Source organism: Musca autumnalis, unplaced genomic scaffold, assembly GCF_047663935.1.
Source record: "Musca autumnalis isolate F117 unplaced genomic scaffold, ASM4766393v1 scaffold_4, whole genome shotgun sequence".
Lineage (NCBI taxonomy): Eukaryota > Metazoa > Arthropoda > Insecta > Diptera > Muscidae > Musca > Musca autumnalis.
Window position 1 is genome coordinate 157,321,289 of NW_027411977.1, and position 18,395 is coordinate 157,339,683.

At 32.7% G+C, this 18,395-nt stretch overlaps 1 protein-coding gene across 3 annotated transcripts in view; it reads left to right on the forward strand.

The window, feature by feature from the left end:
- LOC141400731 (putative methyltransferase NSUN7) overlaps positions 1–18,395 on the forward strand; it is a 617,414-nt gene that overhangs the window by 275,925 nt on the left and 323,094 nt on the right. For all 3 annotated transcript variants that reach the window (XM_073980175.1, XM_073980177.1, XM_073980176.1), the window contains exon 4: positions 11,436–11,559. In XM_073980175.1, the coding sequence (XP_073836276.1) occupies positions 11,436–11,559 (124 nt within the window). The remainder of the gene's footprint in view (positions 1–11,435; positions 11,560–18,395) is intronic.

An 18,395-nucleotide genomic window follows, 5' to 3' on the forward strand; every position in this document is an offset into this window, starting at 1 on the left:
AAAGTGACAGAAGAAAAACGGCGTTTAGTGTAAACAATTGGAAATATGAATTCTGCAGATTACCATTTGGTTTAAAAAATGCGCCGAGTATTTTCCAGCGCACAATAGATGACATACTGAGAGAATACATTGGGAAGATATGTCAGGTCTATATGGACGACATTATCATTTTCTCGCCGGACAAAAAAAGTCATCTAGAACATATCAATATCATAATGAAAAAAATTATTGACGCAGGAATGAGGATATATGCCTCGAAATCCAAATTTTTTAGGCGGGAAGTTGAGTTTGTCGACTACATTGTTACCAGAAACGGTATCACATGCCCAGATAAAGTTAAAGCGATTAAAGAATTTCCGAAACCGGAAAATCTGAAAAGGCTCCGATCGTTCTATAAGGGATTATGCAACCATTGCGAAATCCTTAACTAAATTACTGGAAGGCGAGAGCGGTAACATTTCAGCAAAAAAAAAAAAAAAAAATAGTAAAAATAATGTAAAATAGTGTAAAAATAGAATTGAATGAAGAGGCATTAGCAGCATTCGAAACGTTAAGACAAATTCTCTCATCAGAAGACGTTATTCTCGCATATCCCGATTATGAAAAGAAATTGGGGCTAACTACAGACGCTTCTGCTGTCGCTCTTGGAACGAGAGTTACTAGCGATAGTTTGGACATTAAAAGATTTAAGACATTATTATATCGACACCTCCAAATAATAGTATGCTAAGTCTAAAAAGTGAGTTTTGCAAGAGAAGCTCTCAAAGTTTGGAAATTTTTTTGAACTTCAGTACTATGCTAAGTCAATATTTGTTTATAACTTCTATTCGGATTGACCGATCATTACCAAAATTTGACAGAATTTAAGTTAAAGGACGTTGGACACCTCCAAATAATAGTTTGCTAATTCTGAAAAGCGAATTTTGCAGGACAAGCTCTTAAAGTTTGGAAATTTCTTTGACCTTCAGTACTATGCTAAGGAAATATTTGTTTATAACTTCTGTTCCGATTGTCCGATCATTACCAAAATTTGACAGAATTTAAGTAAAAGGACGTTAAATATAAAAATGTAAAGAACTTGAAAACACGCTAAGTCGACTTAGCATACTATTGTTTGGAGGCGTCGATATGGTGATCCGGAAATCCATATTTTCACAGACCATCAGCCTCTGACATTTTCTTTGTCAGACAAAAATCCAAATTCAAGAATGAAGAGGTGGCGGTCATTCATCGAAGAGTTTTTTCTATAAACCTGGAAAGGAAAACGTTGTCGCTGACGCACTTTCCAGGCAGTACGTTAACCATACTCTAGACGACTCTGATGACGGAACAATTCATAGCGAAATTTCATTGACAGAAACTATAAATTCAGTTAAATATCCAGTAAATCAATATAAAACTCAGATTTTAATATCTAAAGAACTAGAGTCTTCAAAGACTAAAAAAATTCTATTTCAATGTTTCTTATTAGGTTGTTTACAGTATCATATGTTATGGTGTGTCTAACATATGATACTGTAAACAACCTAATACCACTTCTTTCGGAAACCATAAATCCACAGACAGTGAATGAAATCTGTTGCGAACTTCCAGTTCTTGTGGAAATACAGCATTCTATCTAGATAAACTTTCCATCAGTCAAGTTTACCAATACGGAAAAATTGGTTATGGATGTCATTCGTGAAGATGACCAATGGGATGTAATAACATCCGAGCATAACCGTGCACACAGATCATTACAAGAAAATTTTGAACAAATTATCAGTGAATATTATTTTCCGAGTATAAAAAAGAGGTTAAAAATTGCTATTTCAAATTGCAAAATTTGCAAAGGAAAACCAGCGAAAACCAATTAATAATGTAATAGCACCGACTCCAATCCACGAATATCCAGATCAAATCTTACATGTTGGCATTTTAATAACAAATAAAAATAATTTCTTGACGGCAATAGACAAATTTTTAAAATTTGTGGTTCTTGTTCCTAACGCATCAAGAAAAGCAATTGATATCAAAACAGCTCTTTTCCAAATATTAAACAGATTTGGAAATGTGAGATTGGTAGTATCAGATAATGAAAAATCGTTCAAGTCGAGTTTGATTGGCACTTTTCTTAGGGACTTTTACAATGCAGGACAAAATTTTTTTTTTATTTTTTTTTTATTTATTTTAGTATTCATAAGTATGTAACAATTGATATAATATTGCCCCAGCGCCACTTGGACATTATGGGGCGTTCTACTATGTGCATAATATACTATTTCAAAATGTATTAAAAGTGATTTATAAAAAATAAATGAAAAAAAAAGACTTTAACCCTCCGTCATGCACATGTTCCGATAGTCACGTACGTAGCGCATGTATCTGGCCAGATACAGTATGTATTTTAGTACACTTATATGAAAAATATGCTATTTTAGTGATAATAATATATTGTTATATTGTTATCACGCCAGATATATATTTTCTCTTTTTTTGTTCTTAGTACATGCTTAACCCGTGTAAAAGATAATTGCTTCGAGTTTCATTGCTTCCCCTTCACAATGTTTCGTAAAATGAACTGTCCAAAGTAGGTTCACACATTTTTTTTTTTGCAAATTGATGCCAAATTTTCCTGGAATCCAAATAGCGATGACAACAGGACGAGAACGATCCTTTCTCATTTCGTTAGGAATACATATATCAATAAAGTACAGAACTCTTCATAAGAACTGAGTGTGTATCTGGTCAGATACATGCGCTACGTATACGATGTATAGATGATAAAATCTACATAAATTTTGTTTGTTGTTTTTTTTTTAAATGTGTATTTTCATAAAACGATACTTTACAATATTTGTAGAGGGTACCTGGAGACTCAATCCCCTAGCTAAATTAGAAATATATTTAAATCACAGTTGAAGTCGTAAAATATCTGGCCAGATACATGTGCATGACGGAGGGTTAATTACGCTAGAAGAATATCGATATTATTCATTATATATTGCTTTAACCTGGATTTAAACATCGAGATTCTGGGAATATTTTTAATGCTCGCAGGAAGATGGTTATATTCTAAACATCCAGAATATTCAATTCTTTGCTTGGTAGTTTCAAGCCTACACCTTTTAACATGCAGATTCGAGCTGTTCCTGGTTTTGAAACCTGTCTGAGTTTGATTGAAAGTTATGACATGATAACCGATTTTGTTTAATGATTTATATACGTACATAAGCATTTGCAGTTTGTAAAGGCCGTGAATAGGTCAAATAGTTCTTGATACATTTTTGTACAACAATGATGAGGAAAACCTTTGCGGAATATTATAGACCATACGGAGAGCTTTGTTTTGAGTTCGCTGTAGGGATTTCAAATCAGAACTCGTTTTGTGTGCATAAACCATAGGTAAGTAATTATAGTGACTATGAATCAGTGCATTGTATAACAACAACTTAGTTTTTTCATCAAATTTATACTTAAATTTATAAAGTACTACTACGTACTACCAATGCACAGTCAAAGTAATGGCCAAGTGGAATGATTTCACTCAACTCAATTAGAAATTGCAGATGTGTTAGAGCACAGCAGGATGTAGAGGATACAGTTGAATTGTTGCTTTTATCCACATTGAAATACAACAACACCATTCACTCGGTAACAGGAAGAAAGCCAGTGGACATTATAAACTCCATTCCGGATAAGGATCAAGAAGAGATTAAAGCAAAATTGAACATTGCTCAAGAAAAATTTCTACGGACTCATAATGAAAACGCCTCGTTTAAGGTTTACCATCCAGGTGAGAGGGTATTCGTTAGGAGAAATCGAAGGCTTGGGAACAAGTTTGATAAATAGTATGTTGAGGGGACCATTGAACAAGATTTAGGTTCGACAGTGTTGATTAATGGAAGAAAATTTAACAAGAGTAATTTACGATAACACTTTGTTTGCTTCATTTTCTTTTTCTACTAGAATTCTAATGACGCTGAAAATACTGACATCGGGAACGATATTGGACTACACAGACTCCTACTTCATAGCTATAAAGGATGGGGATGTAGCAGTTTATGATGACTACAAATACATCATACATCGGATAAATTTGACAGAATACGAAACAATTTTGGAAGAACCAATGGGAATCTTAAAAAAATTTTCCGACAAAAGGGAAATTGACTTTGTAACGGACCAGGTTAGACAGACCCAACGGTTACTGCAAACTCTGTCGATACATGGCCGACACGCGCGGTCACTGGGTTTTATAGGATCAACACTCAAGTTTATAGCGGGAACAGCAGACCGATCAGATTTTGAATTACTTACAGCGGAAGATAACATGTTGATTCGTGACATCAATAAACAAACTATTATAAACTCGGCCCTTCAAGACAAAATCAACGAACTGATGGAAAGAATAAATGATCTACAAAAATTATCCCGAAAATCGAATACCATCGATGCTGATGAATTATTGTTCCTTGAACTCTTGAGTGCTAGGAATAGCGAAATTATTTTCTTTTTGAGCCAAATGTCTCTATCAATAACTCTTGGAAAAACAAATGTACCCAGCAAAATTTGAAGGAAGGGGTTCTATGCGATGACGTGATTTCATGGCATATTTTGCATTGGTTCAAAGCAAGTCGTGAAAGATCCGATCTTTTCATTAGCATTTAAACCCATGCAAAGAAATTCGAGAAAGATCCGATCTTTTCATCAGCATTTGAATCATTTGTACAGATCACTATAAAAAAACAAGTCGATTTGTACATCCCTAGAAGTAGCGACATCAAAACAAAAGAGTATACATTTCCAAAATTTTTGTTATAAAATTACAAATTAAATGTAGGTTCACGAACTAGAAATTCTTAACGGAGTGCTGTTGGAGTCCATGTCGAAATCTGAACTGGTGATGAGAAGATAATAGAAAAGCTTTTGTAAGATGAAACAAAATCAGTGGCTGAGAGTGGACGAAGTAAACTCTGTTGCGGTGCAGCGGCGATGATTAAATTGAAATTTTGGGTGTAAACTTTATGCTGATAAATTAGTTATAGTTATTTCATGAATTAGTTTGAATTAATAAAGAGTTTGATATTTCAATACAGAATTTTCCATTTTCCATGAAAATGTCATGCCAAAGGGTTGGTGAAAATGACATGTCAAAGAATTGGTCAAAATGACATGCTTAGGATCCGACAATAAATGTCATCTTAAGATCCGAAAATGAATGTCATCTTATGGTGGTCACGCTCATATAAAATTCATGAGTGAAAATGCTAAAAAGATGACATGCCAGATCACTTGCACCCATGATTCAATAGCATCCTTGGCATCGAACATTTTGCTGGTTAGTGAATCCAAGAATACTCAATAATGCAGAAATAAATTACATCCTTGATAATGGAATGGTACCGTCAAGTATAAATAGTTTACTAAAAGCTAGCAATGTAAGAATCTATGAGTCTAACAACACAATTTACTACACCATTGAATTACCCATGATTAAGCAAAAATGTAATTTTATGAAAGTGTAACCTGTCATCTATAACCAGACAGTTATACAACTAATCATCGAAACTTCAGCAAACTGTAACCAACACCATACACCTGTAACCGATTGCGTAAATGTGGGAAACACAAATATCTGTAAAATTATTACTAATCAATGTCTGTTTCAAATGTTAAACGCTAATTTTGCATCTTGTCCCACTGAACCAGCTGATAACATTCCACAAATTCAGATTGCATCAGACGGTTCTATATTACTGAATAATGTAAGAAACACCAAAGTGGTTGATAAAAAGCCAATGATAATTGAGGGAACATTGTTAATCCAGTTTGCTGGCAATGTTACAATAAATAAAACAATCTATTTTAACAAGCATCGTCAGGCCGATTTTATTGAAGCACAGCCACCAAAAATCCTACAATTAAAAAAATTGGGTCATAATGTTAGCCCTTCTTTACCGTATCTTCACAGAATATATTTGGATAATACAAATTTACTTCAGACAATTGAGATCAAAATGTCAAATCACAAACTGTTTTTTGTACTTACCTTAACTATAGCGTTATCGGTCACAATTTTAATCTATTGCTACAAATGAAATAAGAAACAAAAATCATTGCAAATAAATGATATTGTCAGACAAATACAAAGTCGGAGTAGAGACTCTCCTATTTAAAACGGGGGGGCAGTTAGCACATGTTAATGTCATAATTCTAACATTAACTTAATTGACTAACTCTACCTCGTAAGATTAACACGCGCAGCCAATTCGCGTATCATATTTCATATTTCAACAATCACACGTTGGTTATGAAATGCTGATGCGCTTATTCGTGGTGCGGGCATTCTACCAGCAAATATTTGCTGGAAGAATGCAATATAAACAAATTCCCACGACTAATATAGAATACCTACCTTTTATAATAAACCATAAGAAAATAAAGACAGATTGTAATTACACGTCCACGTATGTGGACATCAATCGAAAATAATGGAGTTTTTATTTATTAAAAAAGGGTAACGTTAACTTATACATGACTTAGTAAATTTAAATTTATCAGAGCGATTATGTATGTTCAATGGCAGAATAAGAAGGTAATCTCATTTGAAAAAAACCGTCCTTAAGCATGCCAAATACAACCATGTATGAAAGGATATGAATGTTGTTTTTGTTATTGTATGTCAATGGCAACAATTTGTTTACATTTTACTATTTTATTCTGTATACATTTTTTATTGGAACAACTTAATTTCAATTATTAATTTTATTAAATTAGCCAAGTGATGTCGCATCATTTTTGGCACTATTTCGGGAGAATGTGTTACGTTTTTTCGTGCTTCTTTTGGTTAATTTAATTGTGGGCTGCAGAATACTAATTGTGGGTAAAATTTCCAAGAAAGAAACAGAAACTGACATCGCACAGTGTTGCCGCGTGGACAAAAATCAAAAAATGTGATGTTAACTTTTGCATATGTTTATGTTTTATTCTTACAGTAAACACATCCGATACAAGGTATCTGAAAGAATTTTGTCGATTATGCATCCATAATGAAGTTATAGCTCTTTAAATATGAAAAATATTTCCCAGGTAATCTAAGGCGATAATCATATGAAAATAAGGCGACATTTAAAATAACATTTTCTGAAAAATTTGTTGATAATACTAAAAGTTTTGGATGGGGATTTGATGAGTGGGCTATAAATATAACGTTTTAGTACAAAAAGTTGACATGGGCAATGTACCGTTATCAAGAAATCAAAATTTAAATTTGATAAAAAAATTCAAAATTCTTAATATTTAGTAGAGCAGATCTTTTGATTGCCACCTATTGCCACCTTGGCTCCTGTTTTCCGTTAATTGGACATATCTTCCAAATCAAAATGTGTAAAAACATTCTGCCCATCCTTGCAACCTTCTGAGATATATCGGTTCAGATTTTATATAGCCCCCATATATATCTTTTCCCAATTTTGCTACAAGTCGTTTAATTTTGATCGAATAGCCTTCAAATTTAGTATGTGTTATTTTCTTAGGCTCCTGAGTAGTTTCACCGATTTTAGCAAAAATTGGTTCAGATTTGGATATATCCCCTATATATCTTTCCCCGATTTTGCTATAATTCGCTCAATTTTTGATGAAAAGCCTTCAAATTTAAGCCCCCATATATATCTTTCCCCGATTTTGCTATAACTCGGTCAATTTTGATCGAATAGCCTTCAAATTTAATACGTAATATTTCCATAGGCCCCTGAGTAGCTCTACCGATTTTCAAAGAAATCGGTTCAGATTTGGATATAGCCCCCATATATATCTTTCCCCGATTTTGCTATAACTCCGTCAATTTTAATCGAATATCCTTCAAATTTGATATGTGATATTTCCTTAGGTCCCTGAATAGGTTCACCGTAAAAATCGGTTCAGATTTGGCTATTCGATCAAAATTTACCGAGTTATAGCAAAATCGGGGAAAGATATTTACGGGGGCTATATACAAATCTGAACCGATTTTTGTGAAAATCGGTAGAGCTATTCAGGGGCCTAAGAAAATATTACATGTTAAATTTGAAGGCTATTCATCAAAAATTGAGCGAATTATAGCAAAATCGGAGAAAGATATATATGGGGGCTATATCCAAATCTGAACCGATATGGACCAAAGTTGAAATTTTTCATTCCTATGCCCTTACAAGTACTTGTGCAAAAATTCATCAACCTAGGTCAACTCCTTCTATTTTTGTCCACTTTTGTATGGAAGCGGCAACACTGTGCATCGCGGCTAATGTGCATTTTTCGAAATTCTGTAAAAATTTCCGATGCCAAAAACATTTCGGGCAGCGGCTAGCAACTAGCTTCATCTAACCTATGCAACAATAAGAACCAATTGATGATCGTCGTAATTGGGTTGGAGCGATGAAGAATTGGTTTATATATATTGAATGTGTGCTCCTTGTTACTGGTCACCAAACCTCTGCTGAATCTTGGCCTACTTGTCGTGCTGTTGCTTGTTCGAGTGTACGTGGTGACGGTAGTCATCGCTCTGGCCAGGTGTTTTTGGTAACACGTGCCGTGACGGTCGCCTCTACTAAGATTTTCGGCCGTTGAAACAGCCTTCAATGTACACCAAAGCCGCTACGCTTTGGTATCTGCCAATTTAATTGAGTGCGTGCCTGTATTTCCTTTGCAAAAAATTTCAAATGACCAAAAAAGCTGTTTGTTTTCCTCAGACTCTTGAAGATCTGGTCTGACATCCAAAAGGTGTACAAATCCCAACGATTCCGTGCCGGCCGTGGTACATGGATCACGAAACACATCATATCACTGAATGGTTCTGTTGCCAAGGAATTTACTACAAATTTTCTGAAAATTTTAAATTAAAAAAAATGAAATTAAATTTGTTTGGAATTTGAAATGTAAATAAACCTGACATATGTGTGTTTTAACATATACATACAAAGCTTGTCAAAATCTTTCTAGCAATGAAGGGACGTCAAATCAAATACAATGTTGTGAGCGTAAAGTTACCTTATATCATTGTATCATGTTTGTGTTTCTATACCAAACCCGTTCGTTAATATTGTTAAGGTTACGAAGTTTTTCGGCAAATCACCCACACGCGACCCGAACGCAAACTAAGAGAGCAAATGTTTTAATTTTTTACTTCAGTCTTGTACTGAATGTCATGCAAGCAGGTTGATGCCGCTTTTTTTTTTGGTACACTGAAAAGATTTTGCAGTTGTGCAGCAAATATGTGGAGGGAAGAATTTGATAATGATTTTTTGTTTTGTATTAATATTTTTAATGACGCAGGCAGCCTCGTCTGCAATGCAACAATAAAAAATTGTATATCCATCTTACCTTAAGCGTCATTATAGTACGCATACAAAATATCATTTAATGACGGGAAATGAGCGAAAAAAATAATATGACAGCTTAAAGATAATTTAACAAATAATAGTAGGAGTCTTAATATTATAAAAGACAAAGGCAATTATGATAATGCCACAATCAAGGCCTCATATAAGATTGCTTTGGAATTGGCCAAGAAATGTAGACCTTTTGATGATGGGGGGGTTTTTAAAGTAGTTTTTATGTCAGTATTACCTTTTTTGGAGATACATACATACATACATATGTTCCCACAACATCCCCGAAGGGACAAGGGAGACTTCTCTCATATCAATGAGTGCACGCCGATTCATATTGGCTCAATGATATGGGACCTACTTTTTTTTATCGCCGAATCCGAACGGCGTGTCTTACGACACCACTTGTAGAGAAGTTTTTCATGGCTGAAATACTCAGAAAATGTCGCCAGCATTACTGAGGGGGAATTTTGCCACCGTTGTAAATTTTGATGTTGCTTGGCCTGGGATTCAAACCGCAGACCTTCTGAGTGCAAGGCGGACGTGCTAACCTTTGCACCACGGTGGAGATACTGGTAGAAAAATGGAAGACATTTTTAAAGAGGTGCCTTTATCTCGGTCCACAATAGTCCGCCGCACCGAGTCAGTAGGGAAATTCATAGAAAAAATGTTTTTTTAAGCTTAGAAAGTCTTAAAAATCATTTTTATATACAATTTGTTTTTTTCTCTCAAACAAAAAAAAAAATAACATATGAAGAACAATACTCTTAAAATTATGAAGTTATTTATATTAATTTTAATTTAAGTTATACAAAGCGAACACGCCAATAATAAATTATTTTTTCATTTCACACTCAATATGAAAATCATCTCCCTGTTCTGTCAGTGTAATTTTACCCACACATAAACAATTTAAGCGCTCGCTCTTCTTGGTCGGCTATGTTCTATACTAGTATCCATGGTAGAACAATAAAAGGTAACAGAAATTCCCTGCTGATTGAACTGGGCTGTAATGTTAGTGTCAAATTCCATACGACATTTTATATATTGTGCCACCGTGGTGCAATGGTATGCACACCCGCCTTGCAAGCTAAAGGCCGTAGGTTCGATTCCCAGGCCAGGCAACATCAAATGTTGGCGACATTTCCCATATCATTGAGATAATAGTTGTGTCTTTTTACTTTTTCAGTAATAATTATTCAGTAACTTCTTTTCAGAGAGTAAGAGAGATTTTACTCTTTGATACGAAAATATGTAGAGAAAAAAATTAAAAGACAGCATTTAGTAAACAAAAACATTGGCGCCAATGCATGAAAGAAAAACTAACTCCAAAGCAATGAAAAAGTTCTTCAATTTTAAGCAAAATAAACAAAAAAATAATTAATATATTAATAAAATATAGTATATAGTATTTTTCCACAAAAATAAGATAAACATTGAGCAGCTGACCATTAGCAGACCTAATAAACATGTGATTTTTTGATTTCAAAAGCAAAAGATAGAAACAGTTTCTCCTTTTTCAATGAACTTCCAGCGACCTCAAACATATTTGCAAGAATTCTACTTTCTGTGAGAAATTATGCATTTCGTGTAATGATATAGAAACAGTCAAATTGAATAAGTAACGTTTTCCAAAATATTCCATCACATATGAAAGATTATTAGTTTTTCAAATTCAAATAATTTATAACCATTTCCTTTTTTGTTTACATTTTCCGTTGACACTAACATTACAAAAAAAAAACAATTTTCTATGTGGTTGTTGTTGATTTGTATTTGTTGTAGTATTTACTTTACCTTCTTTGTTCTACCAAGACTAGTATCTGAATTATATTTCATTTGAAGATACATATCTTGTTATGAAATAAATTTATATAACATTTATATATTGTGAAAATGTATAAATTGTCATCATGCCTCATTTAGGTCCTTATGGCGCTGAGGCCACATTAAATGTTATGTAATTTCACAGTTTTTTTTTAAAAAAAGTAGAAAAATAGTCCCTACATTTAAGTTTAAAATTCCATATAATTATTTCTTTGGATGTATTGGACTTTTTGATAAACACTGCGTTTTTTATTTTTTTAGTATCGTGCAGATGAAAACCAAGTTTGGCTAATGCTTTACGAGCTTCACGAAAGGTCGTTTAACCAAAGGAACGCGGACGAATCTTTACAAGAAACTGTAAGGTACAGTGAAGCCAAAGTCAAAGGTGAGAACAATTTGATTTTATTCATTTAGTTTATCGTAGAAACTAATAATGATGTGGAAAAGCTAAACCGATTTATTGAATTCGCTGTAGGCCGACTTACGCTTTCTTCCGCAAAGAGAACCCACAATACCACATTTCCGTTTATTTTACAATATTTTGTATTTTACTACGATAAGAGCATTTGAAAATTACCGCAACTTTGCTAATTTGGTCATATCTAAAAAACAGAAAAAATAATGTTCAGCGTTTTCAAATCTATATTGCCTAAAAAGCAAACGATACCTCCTCTTTTCAGAATACAATTTAATGAACAATTTTATCTCATTGGACTCTTACGTGATTAGAGAAGAATATGATTTTTTGAATGTTTTATAAATGACAACCATTATAGAATGCTAATCGAAATTGGCTTCATTGGTAAGTTATTCTCCGAAGAGGCGTTTTTGTAACGCTATATACTTTCATTTTCCTTGCTGACTGAACAGTAGCATACATTTTTTTGCGAAATTTACCATGCATATATAAAAATTTGTCAGTGGGTTAAGAATTGACCACAGAATACTTATGCAGAAACTTATAACATTTGTAGAAATTTATAAGAATTGTTTGAACATTTCGTTATTGTGAAATATGAATTAAATGTGTTCTATGAGATAGATTTAAGAAGACAACAATTTTTATGAGCAACAAAACATTTATAGGGAATTGGTAGATCTTCTATCTATCTCCAACGTATATGTTGGAGCCCACATATCTGATAATGAGACTCTTCAAGACATTATAAATAAATATACTAGACTCAGGTTACTAGATGACAAAAGGGCCATTGATTATAGGCATCGGAAAAATACTGGCAAAAATTTAACAAAAAATGGAAGGATATGGCAATTATACAGAACAGAATATGAATAATAAAACAAGAACACAACCACAGAATCAAATAAGTCTTCTTCTTTATTTGCCTATTCGTTTTACGAATTTTGGCGATCAATGCAATTATATTAAATATATTACATTATATTAGGTCTATACATATGTATATTAGAGTGGGTTTAGAAAATCGATGTCGGTTTTTTTAATGCGGCAACCTCCCAAAATGTTTAGTTTTGTTAAAAATTAAGATTGCCAAAGTTTGAGCTCAATCTAATATGTTAACACGTGCCCCTGGGGCCTCAAAGTTTCATATGATATTCACTTACACTTTGTGTAATTTTATATATAATTTTATATAACTTTCATCCGTATTTGTGGAATTTTCTATTAGAGATTTTGTATTTAAGTTTTAGGTCATTTTTAATTTTATATTTTCGTATTTGAATTTTATAAAATTCCCTTTATTATTTTTTATAATTATTAGTGCTTATCGTTCATACGTTTTTCCTCATGGTACCATGGGGATTGAACCCTCCGTAAATACAGTATAGTCTCGATAATCCGGACACCACATGTTTCGGCGGTGTCCGGATTATCGAATTGCCCGGACTAATTTAAAATAGAAGGTGCTTACATCTGGGAAGTTTTCGCAAATTCTGAAACTAGATGAGAAATATCAAGAAACCAAAAAAAAAAATCGCCGGAGGGATTTTCAAATATTTCATTATGTAGTAGTTTAAAATGTATATATTTATATATATATATATATGTAGTAGTTTAAAATCCCCTTCATTTCCTGGAGCAGAATAATTCAATCAATTAAAATGTTTTATATTCAATATATTCAATATGTTTTTTTGCAATCTTGTGTTTTAAATCATTTTTTTAAATTTTTTTTTATGGTCCACTAAATACTCAACATTTTTCTTTATGAGACAATGTAAAATTTATATGCTGCGTATACATATGAATGTGGGTGTACCCGTACTTCGTGATTTGCTTGAAATTTTTTTTTAGTATGAACGATTTGGTGGTTTAGTTCATATTCATGTGTGAACGCAGTTGTTATTGGAGTAGTTCAAATTCTTCGATTGCTTGCATTAAATGCCTCATTTTTGAAATTTCACTAAAATCAACATATTTCAAAAAATTGTAATTTTATTATTTATTTATATTTATTTTATACTAAAGCTCTGTATATTTGTTATGGAGTAGTTTAACATCCCTTTCATTTCCTGGAGTATAATAATTCAATCAATCAAAATGTTTTATATTCAATATAGATTAATTATAATTACTACATATATTTTTATACATAGTAATTGAGTTTTGGAGTAGTATTGTTATCCCTCCCTTAAATTACTTAATTTTAAATTATAATGGCATTATATTGTAGTGTACAGCCTTGAGGTCGAAAGACTGGGCATAAGAGAATTGAAATAAATTAAATTAAAAAAAAAAATAAATCGCGATTTAAGTTCACATTTTTAGGGGTTCTTTAGGTTTTCACGATTTTGCTTGGAAACCGCGAGTCCTATGTAAATGGGCCTAAAGAAAATGTTGTAGCTGTGAAAATTCTCCACAAGATTGATATTTTCGTAGGTTTTACCGTTTTTGAGATATCGAAGTTCAATGTGAATCAATGCACTGACTGTATCGCCTCCTTATAAAAGAATGTCATTACTGCAATTTTCCAAATTAAACTTATATACCTTGAAAATGGTACAACCTAGGAAAAAATAAATCATCCAATCTTGTAGAGAATTTTCACATCTTTTCTTTAGTCCTATTTTGATATGACTTGCGGTTTCCAAGCAAAACTTAAGATAAAAACCCAAAAATTTGAACTGAACCTCTATATCTCAAAAATGGTAAAACTAGTACTAGTGATAGAACTGTAGAACTCAAATGCACTCATCTCATTTTAGTCAATATTTAGCCATTTCTGTGAACAACACCAAATCACCTCATCTCGTCCAAAGACAAAATGGAATCTATTGGTTGCATAATTACGAGAATGCTATACAAAAATCTTTAGTTACCGGTGATTTAGAATGTCAAAGAAAGAAAATAAAAGGGGGCATGCGTTTTTTTAATTTATTGAAATTCCTATATAAGGTCTCTCTCGTCGTTTCCTCTTTTAGCTAAAAATCCCAATAAAGACTTAACTATTAATCCCAATGCTTTAAAGGATTCAAACATTTCTTGGTAATATATCTTTGGAATACAAGGGACTTTCTCACTAATCGGAGACAAATGAACTAATTCGTTAGTGGAAAGGAAAACGCCACATCGAATTTTCAGGGAACAGTAGTGGAATTCTCTAACTCATTTTTTGAGTTTCCGACAAAAATCGGTAAAATTAAAACGTAAAATCATGAATGAAAAGTATCATTAAAAGTTAACAACTCTTTTGCTATCGGTAGGACTTAGCGACAGCTTTAGTTTGGTTGTTAACTTACCAAAAACAATTGTTAATTACCGAAATTAAAAGCATTTTAATTTTACCGATTTTTGTTCGTAACTCGAAAAACGAGGTAAAGAATTCCACTACTGGTTTACCCAACACTATGTTTTAAATATTGTTGTTTATCATAGCCAGTCATCAATGCTTGAATGGTAGGAAAATCATTTCACAGATTCAAATAGTTTATTCCATATTGACTCTATAACTGATTTAACAGTGACTATCTAGAAAGTCGAGATTTGGACCAGAAACCTTGAAAAACTTATTTTTTCTTATTTGTACACGAATTGCTATTGTTAAGAATGAAAATGACAATGAAATAAATTAGAATCTAATGTGCTATATAAGAAAAAATATTGATGTCCGGATTATCGAGGTAAGAAAAATGTGTGATGTCCGGATTACAGAGTCTACAATGTAAAACATTCTGGTGTCCGGATTACCGCGTTGTCCGGATTATCGAGACTATACTGTATACGGTTTCCACTAGTTTATAGGCCCATTTGAGGATATTTTGTATCCTGCAGGCTTCGAGTTTCTCCCTTTTAGTCTTAATTATGAGACCTACTCATGGCACGAGCACCTAATACTACCAATTTCTTGAGGCCACTTAAGCCCTTCCATCAGAAAACCTTAGGAAAATTCCTCACTATTACTACCCCGCCAAGTATATTATAACATATAAAATTCGTCATCTTTTCAAGGCTTTTGTTTGTTGTTATTTATTTATTTAAGTTCATCGCATAAAGATATTTTGTTAGTTGGGATAGTGTCATCAAATTGAATGTTTGGTACTGTATTATTGTTCACATTTGTATTGCCAAATTTTGTAAAGGTTTTTGGTATTACAGCGTCTGTGTTTTTATTTTTGCTTTTATAATTAATCTATTTACCATTTATTTTATTTTTCTTTGATTTTCTCATTTTATAAAACAGCATACATAAACAGTTTAAGAAAACCATTCACCAATTCTTACACACATAAATATATACATATGTATCTATGTATAAACAACTGTATTTCAATTATCTTCAGAACTGATTTGCACAACACCAAAAAAAGAGTACACACGCAAAAATACACACAAATAACCCGCTAACAACTGTTTATCTTGCGTAGAGACGTCCATCCACTTCAAGACTTCAATAATAACTAATTATGTGATCGCCAAAATAACTCTCACATACTTTAAAAACAAAGTACTTTGGAGGATGAATCAGAAACCTGCAATAACACACACGGTCACTTACCTTAGTGAAGAAAAGGAAGCACTTCGGAATCAGCGCGGAATTATCATTGTAGAAAGCGGTATTGAAGCGATGAAATTATTATTATTATTATTATTATTGCGTTAATGGAGTTATTTAGAATGTTACCCATTACTATTAGCTTTCAGTAGTTCTGAAAAGTAGAAAAGATTGGCAGGAAATACAAATTAACCAATCTGAATATAACAACACGAACAACAGGCATTGATAGTCAAAATCGTAAATGACGATGTGACTGTTTTGTTTTAAGAACGGACTTATTCTATTGGAAACTACTTCTGAATTCCAATGATATATTTTATTTGAGAAGGCTTGGTATGTTTTGCTAGTCAAAAAAAGTTTTCGTTTTGAAAGGAACATTTTTGAGGGGATTCGATTTTGAAATTTGAAACGAAATAGAACGATATTAAAGAGAATATTTTAATAATTATTGTTGAAGAAAAAAACCTTTGAACGGATACACATAATTGCTATTTGGATGGGTGAAATTTATCCTGGTTATGAAGTCTTTGCTGGTTTGGGATTGTCCTTTAATTTAAATAAGTCTGAAAATCCAAAACTTATGGGTCAATAGTTATTTTATGCTGATTTCCTGAAATTTGAACTTTGAAAATTTTAATCTGACGAGGCTGAAATTCCAGAGATCCATCAAATTTTTATTCCGATATTAAATATCAAAAAGCAACATACTATTATAAGAAATCAAGGATTAATTATTCATAACAAGATATCAAGACTTAAAAGTATGGCATTCTAAAAGGGATTATTTTGAAACGAAGCTCTTATCCCGGATGAATTATTTTTATTTAATTTGAATACGAAAGCTATTATAACATTCAGCAGTTCGCTATTTGGAAGATCCTGTTTTTTTATATCATATTAACTTTTTATACTATGAGAGTAATATTATCATAACAAGATTATCATTATCAGATCAACAAGCGCTTGTCGACAAATGCCAATAATGATTGTAAGAAATAACATAATAATTCAAACACTATATAGCATATAAGTATCGTTTATAAATTATATTAATACTATTTTTCTTTCTCCGCGACATACTTACATCGTTTATTTTTTTTTTCTTACGATAACATAAACTATAATAGAACAAGTAGAATATACCACGATCTTTTAGATTAGGGATAGGTAAGTCGACTTTCGGTTAATCGATTAATCGACTTTTTGCAGTCAAAAATCTAAAAATCGTAGTCGACTTTTGTCTGGAGGGAAAATCGCACAATCGATTATCTTGTGATCGATTTTCGAGTTTGCCCATAGATTGTGGACTTGGCGGTTTTACACTTTTGGCGGTTTTACAGTTTCAAAAGAAAACTCGAAAATCGACGAATAGTCGATTATAATCGATTTTCTGAGGTCATGAAAAAGTCGAAAGTCGAGTTTTAAGAAAATTGAAATAATCGCAAGACCGAAAAATCGCGTTTTTAGTTTCAGACCAAAATCGAAAGGTCGAAAAATCGATTATTGCTTTCCATTACCTATCCCTATCAGCGTGACCGTTGTGCCACTAAAGTATCAATTTTGATACTTTTTATCGGCATTGATACTTTTGTGCCACCTTTTTATATTGATACCAAATGTGCCACTTTTTGATATTTTGTGCTACTTTTTCATACCTTGTGCCACTTTAAACTACATACATTGTAATGTAAACTTCCCGGCAAGCATTGATGAATGCGAATGTCGAAATCTTATCCAAAATGATGAAGCCCACGGGAAGAACTGTGCCACAATCATATGAGTGGCTCAGTGGGCTTGATCATTTTGGATAAGATTTCGACAATCGCATTCATTGATCCTTGACGGGTTCTTAGTCAAATAACAATGAGTCGTAGGTGGTCTCAAATTGTGTGTTGCTGTATGTGCGTGCGTTCGGCTATTGAAATTTTTCAATTAAACGCCTTTTAGGCCAGGGATAGGCGAGCACACAAATGTAACTATCTTTACACTTATACGGCGATGTTATCCCGATTTATTTGACATATACTGTTTGAAAATAACAATTTAAATCGTTTGGATTTGCTAAATCCAGCATAGTCTTAATGTACTATTACCAACATTAATGTGATCAAATTTTATCAAGAATTAAATTAATTAAAATGGAATGGAAGTCAAATATATAGGAAAGAAGTGTGTTTTGTACCTAGCATAGAAATGATATGAAACCTCTGTTCCTTTACGTTCAATAATCTTCAAGTTTTACTAC